At 34.7% G+C, this 14,196-nt stretch overlaps 1 protein-coding gene across 3 annotated transcripts in view; it reads left to right on the top strand.

Moving 5' to 3' along the window:
- Positions 1 to 14,196, top strand: part of VWA8 (von Willebrand factor A domain containing 8) — a 417,525-nt gene that overhangs the window by 273,248 nt on the left and 130,081 nt on the right. For all 3 annotated transcript variants that reach the window (XM_028526305.2, XM_036011319.1, XM_036011320.1), the window contains 6 exons: positions 2,170 to 2,280; positions 3,209 to 3,273; positions 3,684 to 3,809; positions 4,902 to 5,011; positions 5,644 to 5,798; positions 9,357 to 9,549. In XM_028526305.2, coding sequence (XP_028382106.1) covers positions 2,170 to 2,280; positions 3,209 to 3,273; positions 3,684 to 3,809; positions 4,902 to 5,011; positions 5,644 to 5,798; positions 9,357 to 9,549 — 760 coding nt within the window. The remainder of the gene's footprint in view (positions 1 to 2,169; positions 2,281 to 3,208; positions 3,274 to 3,683; positions 3,810 to 4,901; positions 5,012 to 5,643; positions 5,799 to 9,356; positions 9,550 to 14,196) is intronic.

The following is a 14,196-nucleotide window of genomic DNA, read 5'->3' as shown; positions in this document are numbered from 1 at the left end:
CCAGAGGTTACTTTTCTCCCAGTCAAATACAAACATAATAAAATTGCTCATTGGCTTCTCCTCCCTGTCCCCTTAAAGGCGTGCCAAAGCCACAGTTACATGCACTCGTGTGTGACACAAAGTTCTATTTTTAAATGCAGACAGAATATTTCATTAGTCATTTGCAGAAGGAAACCATTAAGTTGTAAAAGGATGGAGCAACAGAACTTCATGTTGCCAGTACTTCTAAAACTAATTCTATATACAGCAGTTGCTGGAAATAAATGTTTTCTGTCACTTAGATAAGTTTTTCAGTTCACTTAGACCAGGATTACAACTATATAAGTATTAGACCCTAAAAAGGCAGAAAAATATACAACTGTACTAACTTATTTTTCTGCTTAATCATATGTATTTAATCATTAGCTTATTCTTCTGCTTAATCATATTTTGGGATCAAACATTATTTTTAGGACTTTTTTTTTTGCTTAGAAAAGTTAATATTATCCAAATTGCCTCCGTGCTAAGAATATGTGTTACTGTTGTACATATTTATCATACATGAAAGAGTTTCTCCTTAAAAAAACACTTACTTAAAAAAGATTTAATTTAGGGTGGAAACTCTAAATTTTTAATACATTTTAAGGAAAACTTTTAGACATCACTATTATTTTCAAACTTTGCAATGCCAGGAATAGTACTTCTTATACAAAATGTTCTTTTTAAAAAGAGTATTCCTAATACACATTCTTAATGGAAAATTGCATTTTACACAGAATGATGGATTCTAAGGGTGGTGTGGAAAAATTTAAGATCTACCGACATGCTTAGTAGAATTTTTACTACAGCCAAGATTGAGTATATAGACTGAAGGAAGCTATGTAGTAAGAATACTACTTTAATTCTTGAGCACTTCAATAAAATTAGCTATAAAATAAATTTGAAGTGACACTATGCAGTTCCAGATTTGCAGATGAATCATTAATCCTTTTACATTTATTTTTATTTCTCTCTAACTGAATTATATAATAGAGGATAAGGACCATAATTAATTCAGCATTGTATTCTCCTTTGTGCTTTAAATAGCAGCTGCTCAATAGGTATTATGGGAGAAATGAACAAACATTTGATATTCTGTTTCCTAATTTTACAAAGCATATTAAATTATTTGGGTGCTTTGTGACTTAATTTTCCTCAAAGGAAGTTCTTAAAATGAAAATTCATAAGGGTTAGGATAATGGAGGAGTACCAAATTTAAAACAAAACAACCACCAAAAAAGGAAAGAAAGAAAAGATAATTGCATAACAATGGGGACTGACAAACAATTTGCTGGTGCCTTTTTGCAAATCTGTTAAAGTCTTCAAATTTTAACTAGAAAAGCCAACTTCTTTTCATCCCTTAAAAATACTCAGTCTTTTCAGTTTCTTTTCAATTTTGTGTTATTTCATGTGCTTCTATTTAGTTCTTTTAATGTTTAAGGTTTATTTAAAAAATTCTTTTCTTAATAAACCTCTGCTAACTACTGAGAGATTGTTAACTTCATTTGCATAACTGTGATTAATAATGTTGGGGAAGTCTCTTGTTTGTTCATTATTACACCAACTATGTAAGTTTTTTAAGCTTAATGAATTTTAAATGAAGAAACACTCATTACTAGCTAGGTTCTTAGAGTCCTTGATATTTTCTTGCTAACCCATCTTTATATAATGTGCATATTTTCTGAATTGAACTGGATTTATGTAAAGAATTTAATTTATTATTTTAGTTACTAAATGTAATTTTAACTTAATTATGTACAGTGTAAAACAGTTTCAAAAGAGCATTCTATGTCATTTTGATAAAAGTAAATGGACTTTTAAAAATGATTAATCCTCTGAATGTTATCATTACTATGTAATAAAACAGAATCATGGTCACACTAGCCTATGTTAAGATGGGGATGGTTTTAAGACAAAATCTTCAAAGAGAATATCTTCTACATCATATAATTAGAAACATCTCCATGAAACCATCTAATACTTTAAATTCTGGGTTAAGAAAACCATTTGTTATCTTCATCTTAAGTGTTTCAATATTGCCATCTCCCGTTTACTTTACCACTGTAACCTTTACTCCCAGGTTGCCAAGAACCTTCTGCTTCAACAAAAAAGGAACAAATCTTGAACTTTTTGTCATTCTCTTTATTTCAGAGTAATGTCATCCTATTGTTGGACACTGTTGGCCGAGCCCTTCGTCGACTCATCCTCCCTTTAGAAGAAGTTACGTCTAAGAGACCTTCCTGGTGGAACAAGGAAGAAGCTGTAAGGAATGCCCGACTTGTCCAGCAAATTGTCAAGGATTTTCTATAGCTTTTTAACCATAAATGTGAATGCCTGCACATCCCTTTCAGTTTATTATAATACACAATAGAATTGTCTTATTTTGTACTTGTAGACTTTAACATGCTACAAATAGACATAGATACACATATCATTAAACACCAGTAAGTTATTTTTGTATCCATCATACTCACATGAAAATTTGTCAGGACTGAATTCATAATAGTAGAACATTTTGAGCTATTTGAGTATGATATTCTCAACAAATTTTTAGTCATGCAGCCACTTTTGTGTTTATACAGCAACATTTATATCTGTATTACAAATACCGCTTTATGTTTTGGGTTTATATGATAAACCCAGGAGTACAACATCTGATTGCACCTACTAGATAAATAAATGTTTTTAGTTACTAATTAGATTAAACTGGTAAATAAACATTTTAGATCAATCCAAGATAATTTATTCTGCTATTCAGAAAAAGGTAATGGATATATAACAAGGCTTATCCTCTGCTCTACAAGATAGCATACTTAGGTCTTAAAAGACCATAAAAAAGAGATTTATAAAATGTCGTAAGTATATCCAAATCTAAGAAGCAAACTATTTCTTATTTATTTATGTTATGGTGTAAATTCCACAGTAAATCACTGGATAGTATGTGCATTTCTAACCAGAATTGAGTGTTATTTTTAACAATTCTACAGATGCGTTAGTACATAATTCACAGTAAATTTTGAAATATATTGTATTTAATCTATTTTACCATAAGTCTTGGGGTAGATAAAGAGGCAGCTTCTCTGAGAATTACTCTGTACATGTTGAAGAATTTCATTTAAGGCAAGGCAGCTAAAGAGACATGATGACTTGACATATTTAATGTAAATTTTTTGTTTTGTTCTGTCTTTAGGAAACTTATAAAATGTGTAAAGAATTTTCACACAAAAACTGGCTAGTATTCTACAAGGAAAAAGGGTGAGCTTTTGGTTGTAAAAGATTTAAACTGTGGTCCTTATTTTGCCCATTCTATTTCCTATTTTAAATATATGTGTTTATTATTAAACTAATGTCACCAAATTTATAAATGTTTTATTATAAAAACAACTCATCTCACATTGTAAAACATTGAAAAATAGACATAAGAACAGTGCTCACACTTCCACACTGCAGCCATTACTAACACAGCAGCTATTTCCATTATTTCTTTGCATACCCTTACATAGCTTATGCTTTTGTGTGTTTGCTCAGTCAACATTTTTCTGTTACCTCGTCTTAAAAATATTCTTTTTAGGGTTGCATATATATCATGAAATGATTGTGCTATGGTTATTCAACCATTATCCTCACCACTTCCTTTCACATATAGTTTTCTTCTCTTTTTTTAGGAACAACCTGACTGTGCTGGATGTGCTAGAAGGGCGAACTCACACCATCTCACTTCCCATCAACCTGAGGACAGTTTTTCTTGTAGCAGAGGACAAATGGCTTCTGGTGGAAAGCAATACGAATCAGTGGGTAGATCTACACAGTACTTCATGCCATGTGCTGTAGCTACACCTTATCAGTTATCCAGGATACTCATTGTTCTGTCTTCCTGTGTCTGTCTTTTAAATTTCTGATTTGGCAGCACCTCTATAAGTGAAAGTTAAAAGAAGTAGGGAGAGAAAATTAAAATAAATTAAATGTGACTTCACAGAGTAATCAGAGAAGTATTTCAGGGGATCACATTGAAATTAATAGTAAAAACATAGTAACTTTTATGTATGATCCATATTTCTGTGGGATTTTTCCTATTAGCACATTGAGAACTCACCACATTCTTGCCAAACTAAAGATACTTCAAAGTACATTTTCAGTTTATCTTCAAAGGGCCACAGTCTGCATCACAGAGCTGTTGCTTTTTAGTGACTTCAAAGAATCACTTCTTAGAAGTTCCTTCTTCATGTTATCTTGCATGCTTTTACTTGGTTATGTTTATGTTCGTGATGCTTCCTCCATTGGACTGTATGTACACTCCTTGATGGAAGGGACATTATGTGCTCTTGGCATAAGTAGGGTGCGCAAGAAATTTTAAGTCCCCCTCCTTCATGCATTTTATCCACTAGCTAAATGCAGACTTTCCCTGTAACTCTGCTGACAAGCAGAGGTAGCCAGCTGCAAAAGTTTTCTGGCTATTTCTACATTGCCATCTCAGAATTCCTACAAATGAGTAGGCCAAGGAGATGGCCATGGTGATGGCTCCTGTTCCTCAGCTGGTCACAATCAGAGGTTGGGCTTCCCCTTCCTGGCTCATCAGTCACAGCAATAGCAGGCTCCATGTTAATATGAGTGTGTCTCATTACAGTTGTTTTTTCTTTTTTTTTTTTTTGTTACAGCCCTTCCTCTTCTATAAAGTGTTAGATTTTTGGTTCACTACTATTATTGTATTGTGATTATGTACTGCTCTTTATACATGATGTTGAGAATAACAGTGAAACTCTGGAACTGCAAATTATACTCAAAATATAAAAAGGCAGCTTGGGGGTACAAGCTCAATTTTTCTAGTCTGACTGCATGATTATAGGGAAAAGAAAAACTCACTTAGATGTTTGTTTCGTTTACAGGAAATACCTTTTAACTAAGCCTGCGCACATCAAATCTGAAGATAGTGGGGTTTGCCAGTTGTATGTGTTGAACGAGGAGCCACCCAGCACAGGGTTTGGAGTTAAGCAAGGTAAACTCTGTGTTCTCTGTGTGTGTGGCTCTCTGGGTGCATGATTATATACGCACTGTCCTCCAGAATCATTGAACAGCAATAATATCAGCATATGTTAAACTTGTACCAAGAGAAAACTTAGTCACTACACTGGAAATAGTAGATTAGAATCTACCATCTTTTAAGTTCTGTCTTTGAATTTTTGTAACTGACAAATGAGAGTTTGTATATACATGTAAGTTCCAAATCTAATGTAGGATAGTATTTTTTTTTTTACATATACCATCAGGATTTCTAATTCATCAGAGTTTGGGGAAAGTGAATAGTACTTACAAGTAAAATCTAAAACATACCATTGCCAACATGGATTAGGTCAGTTTTACGTCTTTTCTGAAGGGTCCTATTAATGATAATATTTATTGTTAATAAAATTTCAAATTCTGCAAATACTTGAAATTACTTTGTGACAATGCCTTGCTTGTAAAAAACTGAGTTTTCTCAGACGAAAGACCATGAATGTAATTTAAAATGTTTTCTCTTTTTTAACATGTGCTTTTCTGTTTGAGTTGCTGAGAATGAAGCTTTGTAAAATTAATCCAGGGAGCATTTTAGCGGCATATGGTATATAATGTTTCTCTGACACTATTCAGAAACAGATTTCAGCATACCTCATACAATTTCAAATGATCAGTTATCATCTGAAAATCTGAGTTCAGCTGTGGGACAAAAGATCGCCTCTCCTAACCGAATTCTCTCAGATGAGAGCAGTTATGCTACAGTCATTGTTGGTTTCCCAGATCTCATGGTAAGCACCGTTTTTTTAAAATTATCAAATATAAATATTTCTCTTAATTTGTCCTATTTGATGTAAAGCCTGTTTGAGGAGATAATTAAAAATGCAATGATTTTTGATAAATATTTCAGATCAACATTCTTCTTTCCAAATCAATCATTAAAAATGTGTTTTACCTAAATCAGGAGTGTCAAACTCATTTTCACCAGGGGCCACATCAGCCTCACAGTTGCCTTCAAAGGGCTGAAATAATTTTAGGACAGTGTAAATGTAACTATTCCTTAACTATTAAGGAATTGAAATTACATGCCGGCCTTTGAAGGCAACCGCAAGGCTGATGTGGCCCCTGATGAAAATAAGTTTGATTTTGATGAGGTCCCATTTGTTTATTCTTTCCTTTATGTCCCTTGCTCTAGGGGACAGGTCAGTAAAAAAGTTTCTGCGTGAAATATCTGAGATTTTCCTACCTACGTTCTCCTCTAGGACTTTAATGGTGTCACGTTTTATATTTAAGTCTTTTATCCACCTGGAATTTATTTTTGTATATGGTGTAAGTTGGTGCTCAAGTTTCATTTTTTTGCACATGGCTGTCCAGTTCTCCCAACACCATTTGTTGAAGAGGCTATTTTTACTCCATTTTATGTTGCTGCCTCCTTTGTCAAATATTAATTGACCATAGAGACTTGGGCTTATTTCTGGGCTCTCTGTTCTGTTCCATTGGTCATTGTGCCTGTTTTTAATGCCAGTACCAGGCTGTTTTGATTACAGTGGCCTTGTAATATAGTTTAGTGTTGGGTATTGTGGTCCCTCCTACTTTACTCTTCTTTCTCAAAATTGCAGCAGCTATTCGGGGTCATTTATAATTCCATATAAATTGTTGAAGTGTTTGTTCTATGTCTGTGAAATATGCCATTGGTACTTTAATAGGAATTGCATTGAATGTGTTCATTGTTTTTGGTAGTCTGGACATTTTGATGATATTAATTCTTCCAATCCATGAACACGGTATATGTTTCCATTTGTTTGTGTCTTCCTTGAGGGTTCATGGGAACAAACTTAAAGGACACAAGGTCATAAACTAAGGGGAGGGTGGTAATGGGAGGGAAGTGGGGAGGGTGGGAGTGGGGGCTGGATTTGGAGTAAAAAGGAGAAAACTGTATTTGAACAATGATTAAAATAAAATTTTTAAAAAAAAGCATGTACAAGAAATTTAGCTAGTTTTTATTAAAGATTTTTAAAAACTGAAAAAAAAAATAAGAAAATAAGTTTGACATCCCTGACCTAAATGTTTCATGGCTTTTTAAAAATTACCCTTTAAAGTGTGATGCAGTTATATAATTTAGTAAGGGAGAGCCAGTATCATCCATACATGGGCATTCACATGCACATGCCTAACCTGCTGACAGTGATTTCATATCATGTTGTCTTAATGTGTGCTCATGTAATTTGTCAAGAGAAACAATTTGAGACTAATAGAAAAATGCTTTCTAGAAATTTTAAAAGTGAAATATGTCAGGATCTCATTATTGTAAATTAAAATTTTCAACATTGATAAACATCAGTTCACTTTCTATTGAGTTTTGCTCTGATTTATATCATTGCAGCATCCAGATTATACTGTAAATGCTGTTGATCTCAACTTAATTTGCTTTTAGATGGACCCTTCTGCTGTTATTTATTATTATCTGTAAAGAAGAGGCTGTTTGTAATTGGTTTCAGGTGAAACTAGGCACCGTCTTCCCCCAATGGTAATGTGGACAAATGAAACAGAAAGGTCTTTTCAGTCCAAGCTACCATTTAATAACCTTAGATGTAGCTCCATGTATTTTGATTAAACATTTAATTTTCATAATTTCCTTTGGAGCTTTTAGGTGGGATGATAGAATCATTTGAAGATAAAATTATCAGTTCTGCTTGATAGTATACCAATCTCACGTACCTCAAAATGTTAATGTAATTAATGAATGATGAGTACTTCAGGGTAAAAGGCTTTTGAAATCCAAACCCAACGGGTACTGTGCGGCTTAGGACTTTACCATATGTCTTCCTAACTATCAAGTAAAAAGCGTTCTCTATGGTAATATGTGACTGAAAATGAAACATGTTGTTGAAATACAGTTTCTACAGCAGCCTTGACTGAATGAAAGAGATGTTTAGTATGCTTTCCACAATGCTTGCTGTTATCAGCGAATACTGGACCTATTTTTCTGAAGGTAGAATTATTTTAAAAATTGGTCTTCTGACTGAAGAAATTAGTATAGAAGTATAATGTTGCTGTAAAAAGTTTAGAAAGTAAAAACTGAATATAAGGCACTGTTGATACTAACCCTGTGTAAATTCTTTGTGGCCTGTAGGACTAGTGAACTTGTTAACTTAAAAGGTCCTCCATATTTAATATGGTGCCACCATACAGAAGATGTTCAATGAATTTTTATTTAATGAAGGATTAGAGTCAATTTAGGCAGACTTTCAGCGTTTTATGATAACAATCATATTTTTAGGCATTTTCAGAAGCACCTAAATTTTTGTAAACATATTAAAAGTTTCTTAACTCAATACCAAATATCAGCACATATCATCCTTGATAATGAAAACATTAAAAGCATCCTTTTTAATATCAAGAATATGACAAGGTTACCCACTGTCACCATTTCTATTAAACATAGTACCAGCCATTTTAAGCATGGTCCATTTAAAAAAACTGATAAATTAAATTTCATCAAAACTAAAAACTTAAGCTCTCTGTAGAAGACACTATCAAGAGAAAGAAAAGACAGTCTGTAGACTGGGAGAAAATATTGGCAAATCACATTTTCAACAAAGGACTTGTATCAGGAACATATTAAGATTTCTCAAAATTTAAGAGTAAGAAAACCAATAATCCAATATTTAAAAAATGGACAAACAATGCCCCAGTGTGAGATGTAAGAGGTCAGAATCCAAGCAAGTGGAAGGAACATCTGTGGTGGGGGAGGGGTAAACACCAGTGATGGGAATCAAGCCCAGACAGAATGAAGATGGGGTGTTACTATGAAAGGGAAGTTTGATGTGCTTTGTGGGAGCCCAGATAAGGTGAAGAGGGTGTCCATGTGTAAGCACAGCCCAGTATGGGCTACCAGGGCCTTATGATAAGTAGACTTATCATGGTCATCATTTTGGAAGGTATATAGGTGTTGAGTCACTGCGTTGTACACCTAAAACTAATATGATGTAGTATGTCAACTATACTTTAATTAAGAAAATAATGTTAATGTTCTATTCCTTATGCCAGATAGTGGATGCATTAAATGTTTTATTTTTAAATGATCTATATTGTTATATTCTATCCTTTTAGTTATACTTTATTTCAAGATAAAAATGTGTTATATATTCATGATTGTCTGAAAATTATGATTATTGGTGAAGCAGCTCTCTCCTGTACCAAATTCAAAAAGTTTAAGGAATAATTTTATTTTATTTGTGAAAAGGAAGTTACCACCAGTATCTGCTAGTAGGGCTGCATTATGAAAATTGTGGTGAATGTGATGAATAGCACTTCAGGGTTTTAATCTCTTTTTATTTTATTTTCAGTCACCCAGTGAAGTTTATTCTTGGAAAAGGCCATCATCTTTGTATAAGTCAAGGGTCACTGATACAGCATTCTATGGAAGAAAGAAGACTGGAGCTCCAAAACAGAGCAATTGTGTGACTCTCGTAGATACTAATCAGATCGTGAGGATTTTGCCACTGGGAGAAGTCCCCTTAAAAGATATCTACCCAAAAGGTAAGAAACTTACCAGTTCCTAATCAGCCTAGGTAGTTAAAGATAGTTTGCTTTTGGTAGGGATATTTAATTTATAATTATCATTGTTTATTTATAAATGTAAATAATTACAAGTCTAATAGTTTTAAACACTTGTATGTACTCAGAAAGTTTACACACAGCTTCTCACACTGTGCAGTTGTAGCCATCACTGTTAGAATATGCTCGTTTGCACCACAGCCTATACAACAACTTTACAGAGAACTTGTTGTTGAGGAGACGTAAAAATCACTAGAATATGAGACATAGAAAATGACATAGAATATGAGACATAGAAAATGACATAGAAAAAAGCCTGGCTTTTGTCTTCAACCAGCAGTTTTCAACTGGTGTGCCACTGACCTCTTTTCCCTTATATCATCAAATAAAAAAAAAATGACAACAGCCAACACAATAGCTGCCCTATATGAATAAATCAAAACTCTACCTATTTTTTGTCAGATTAGCAAAAAAATAATATATGTTTTTGGAGTGCCACAGAATTTTAGTAGTTACTTTATGTGTGCCATGAGATGAAAAAGGTGAAAACCACTGGCTTAAATTCTTGTGATGAAAGGCCAGAGATTTCGGCTACTGATTTGCTTATTAATCCTCTCAAAAATTAATTTATATTTTTTACCACATGTGTTGTTTGGGGCTACAAATTATGCTCAGAGACTGAGCTTTCTTTGCCAGCAATTTATTTAACACATGTTCACTGTAGGAATTTCATAAGCCAATTGCATACAGAACAATGTCTTTTAATAAACCAGTAAAGAAATAATATACTTCAAACCAATGATCAATTAATCACACTATTGTTTCAGGCAAGGAGAGGTAAAAGAAATAAAGTCAAATTTAGTTGAGGTGTACCTCTTCTTTGAAAGACTGCATACCAGCCTAGAGCACACTGCCAGCCTCCAGCACAAAAACAAAAGTCCCTTGTTGCTACAGCAGGTTGCTACAGAGCAGCAGCTTTGGTGTTGGCACAGCACACGGACTCCTCAGGCTGCTGCTGGTGTATGAATTGCCTTTACCAGGGCAGGAACTGATGCCCCAAAGTCTTTAGAGATCTGTTTAGCTCAGCAAACAGTCCTTTGATTTAAAATTGTATCAAACCAATACACCATACTGCATAGCATATGTCAAGTCCTTTGCTGATCATTCTCTTTGTATAAATTCATTTAATCTTCAAGTCCCCATTTTATTGTTACTGTACACTCTAATTTATATGCAGGGAAACAGAGAGGTAAAATAATTTGCTGAGGGTCACCCCAGAGCCCCATGTGCACCAAGGCCTTCCAGTCCCTAGCCCAGAGCTATTCTTACTGAGGCACACTGGCTTTCATTATGATAGATAATTATGAAAAATTTTGGTCATTGGGCCACTGATGGTTATTTGCATCATAGAGGTGTTTACATTTTTATACTAGTGTGGACTTCATAAATATAATTCTAAATATATTATAATAATCTATTACTAGGATTGAGAAGTCCTGGCTATATGTTAATATTTAGAATTAGTAGTATCTTCCACATAAATTACCATTTCCTTAAAATGGTTTCCATGGTAGAAGGGGCCGGTGAATAAACTGACAACTGCTGTACACTGCTGTGGTAGGAATATTCACAAGGTGACGTACGAGCACAGAGGAGACTGGTGGTTATGAGCTGACTCTTGAAGGGTGAGTGGGAGTAAATCAAATGAAGGAATTGTTCCACCAAGAGGGAAGCCCATGTGAAAGGTGCAGGGGCATGATGGAGCATTACAGGGATTTCAAGAAATTCTGTACTACAATTTAGAGCACCTTCTTTTCCCCAGGAACCTGGAGTTCAGCCCTCATACTTCTCCCTCAACCTCCATATCTATTCATCATCAATTACATGTCTTTCTGATACAATCTTACAAATATATCTTGTATCCACCTTCTTGTCTGCAGTTTTTATTGCCAACATCCAAATCATCACCAATACTTTGCACTGGAATATTAGCCTCCTGATGAAGTTCCCTCTTCCACTCTTTCTTCCTCCTCACATTCTGCACACATCTGAGTGATATTTTTAAATAATACATTTTCATCTTACCAAGGTCCATTTTACATACAGTAAAATTCACTCTTTAGTGTTATAGTGTTATGAGTTTCACGAATACATGCAGTTGTGTAACTATCACCACAATGGATAGAGAACTGTTCTATCTCCCCCAAATCTCCCTCATGACACTTTGTGATCCAACCCTCCTCCCAACCCCCCAACACTTGCCCATCTGATTTCTGTACTTAATGATTTGCCTTTTCCAGAATGTCATGTAAGTGTAATCACACAGCATGTAGTCTTTTGAGTCTGGCTTCTTCCACTTAATACAATGTATTTGAGAATCACTTATGTTGTGTGTACTAATAGTTTGTTCCTTTTTATTGCCAAGTAGCCTATTTTGTGGATGTATGAAAGTTTGTTTATCCATTCACAAGTAAATATTTGGATAGTTTCCAATTTTGGGCAATAATGAATAATGCTGCTGTGAACATTTGTACACAGATTTTTAAATGAACATAAGTTTTTGTTTCACTTGGCTAGATACCTAAGAGTGGAATTTTTTCATCATATGATGAAACTGCCCAAGTGGCAGTACTACTTTGCATACCTGTCAGCAATGAATGAGAGTTCCAGTAGCTCTGCCTCTTTTCTAGTACTTAGTATTGTCAGGTTTTTGCCATTCTAATTGGTGTGTAGTGACATCTCATTTTTATTTGCATTTTCACTAGCTCCCAATGATGTTGAACATCTTTTCATGTATATCTTCTTTAATGAAATGTCTCTTCAGATCTTTTGCCCATTTTTTGAATTGAGTTATTTGCTTTCTTTTTAATGAGTTTTAAATGTTCTTTATATATTCTAGATACAAGTTCAGTATGAGAATATGCTTTCTAAACATTTTCTCCCATTTTGATAAAGGAAAAATCTCCTGCGCTTTCTTATAGAAATGTTACATTTCTAGGTTTTACATTTATGCTTCATTTTGAGTTAATTTTTCATATGGTGTGGGGTGAGGCTTATTGTTTTGGAGGGGGGATGTTCAGTTGTTTTAGCACTATTGCTGAAACACTCTCCTTTCTCCATTGCATTATTTGGACCACTGCTGAAAATCAACTGACCACATATGTGTGGATCTGTTTTGTTCCATTGATCTATGTGTCCATCCCTTCACTATTACCATATTTTCTTAATTACTTTCTAGCTTTATGCTTTTTAGTCAAGACTTAAAATCAGTTAGTATAGATCCTCCAATTTCATGAGGATCAGACGATGAAAAATTGCTGAGAGGGTGAGGGAAAGTTCTGACTAAGTCAACCTAAGAGGATTCTTCCCCCCCCACATAATATTTCTTTTTATTTATTTATTTATTTAATATATTTTATTGATTATGCTATTACAGTTGTCCCATTTCCCCCCTTCACTCCCCTCCACCTTGTACACCCTCTCCCACCCACATTCCCCCCCTTAGTTCATGTCCATGTGTCATACTTATGAGTTCTTTAGCTTCTACATTTCCCATACTATTCTTACCTTCCCCCTATCTATTTTCAACCTACATTCTATGCTACTTATTCTCTGTTCCTTTTCCCCCTCTCTCCTCCTCCCACCCCCCGTTGCTAACCCTCCATGTGACCTCCATTTCTGTGGTTCTGTTCCTGTTCTAGTTGTTTACTTAGTTTCTTTTGGTTTTGCTTTAGGTGTGGTTGTTAATAATTGTGAGTTTGCTGTCCTTTTACTATACATGTTTTTTCTTTATCTTCTTTTCTTAGATAAGTCCCTTTAGCATTTCATAAAATAAGGGCTTGGTAATGATGAACTCCTTTAACTTGACCTTATCTGAGAAGCACCTTATCTGCCCTTCCATTCTAAATGAGAGCTTTGCTGGATAGAGCAATCTGGGATGTAGGTCCTTGTCTTTCATGACCTGGAATATTTCTTTCCGGCCCCTTCTTGCCTGTAAAGTCTCTTTTGAGAAATCAGCTGACAGTCTGATGGGAACTCCTTTGTAGATTACTGTCCCCTTATCTCTTGCTGCTTCTAGGATTCTCTCCTTCGTTTTTACCTTGGCTAATGTAATTATGATGTGCCTTGGTGTGTTTCTTCTTGGGTCCAACTTCTTTGGGGCTCTCTGAGCTTCCTGGATTTCTTGGAAGTCTATTTCCTTTGCCAGATTGGGGAAGTTCTCCTTTGTTATTTGTTCAACTACATGCTCAATCTGTTGCTTTTCCCCTTCCCCTTCTGGTACCCCTATAATTCAGATGTTGGCATGTTTAAAGATGTCCTGGATGCTCCTAAGCTTCTCCTTTTTTTTTTAATCTTATTTCTTCATGCTTTCCTGCTTGGTTGTTTCTATCTTCCTTCTGGTCCGCTGTATTGTTTTGAGACCCAGTTTCCTTCCCTTCACTATTGGCTCTCCTCCGTATATCTTCCTTCATCTGTTTTATGGTAACCTGCATTTTTTCATCTAATTTGCATCCAAAATCAACCAATTCTGTGAGCTTTCTGATCACCAGTGTTTTGAACTGTGCACCTGATAGATTGGCTATTTCTTGGTCACTCAAAAGTGACCATGAGTCCTGGGGGACTGATCTG

Source organism: Phyllostomus discolor, chromosome 11 (assembly GCF_004126475.2).
Source record: "Phyllostomus discolor isolate MPI-MPIP mPhyDis1 chromosome 11, mPhyDis1.pri.v3, whole genome shotgun sequence".
Lineage (NCBI taxonomy): Eukaryota > Metazoa > Chordata > Mammalia > Chiroptera > Phyllostomidae > Phyllostomus > Phyllostomus discolor.
This window is presented reverse-complemented; position numbering and strand designations above follow the sequence as displayed.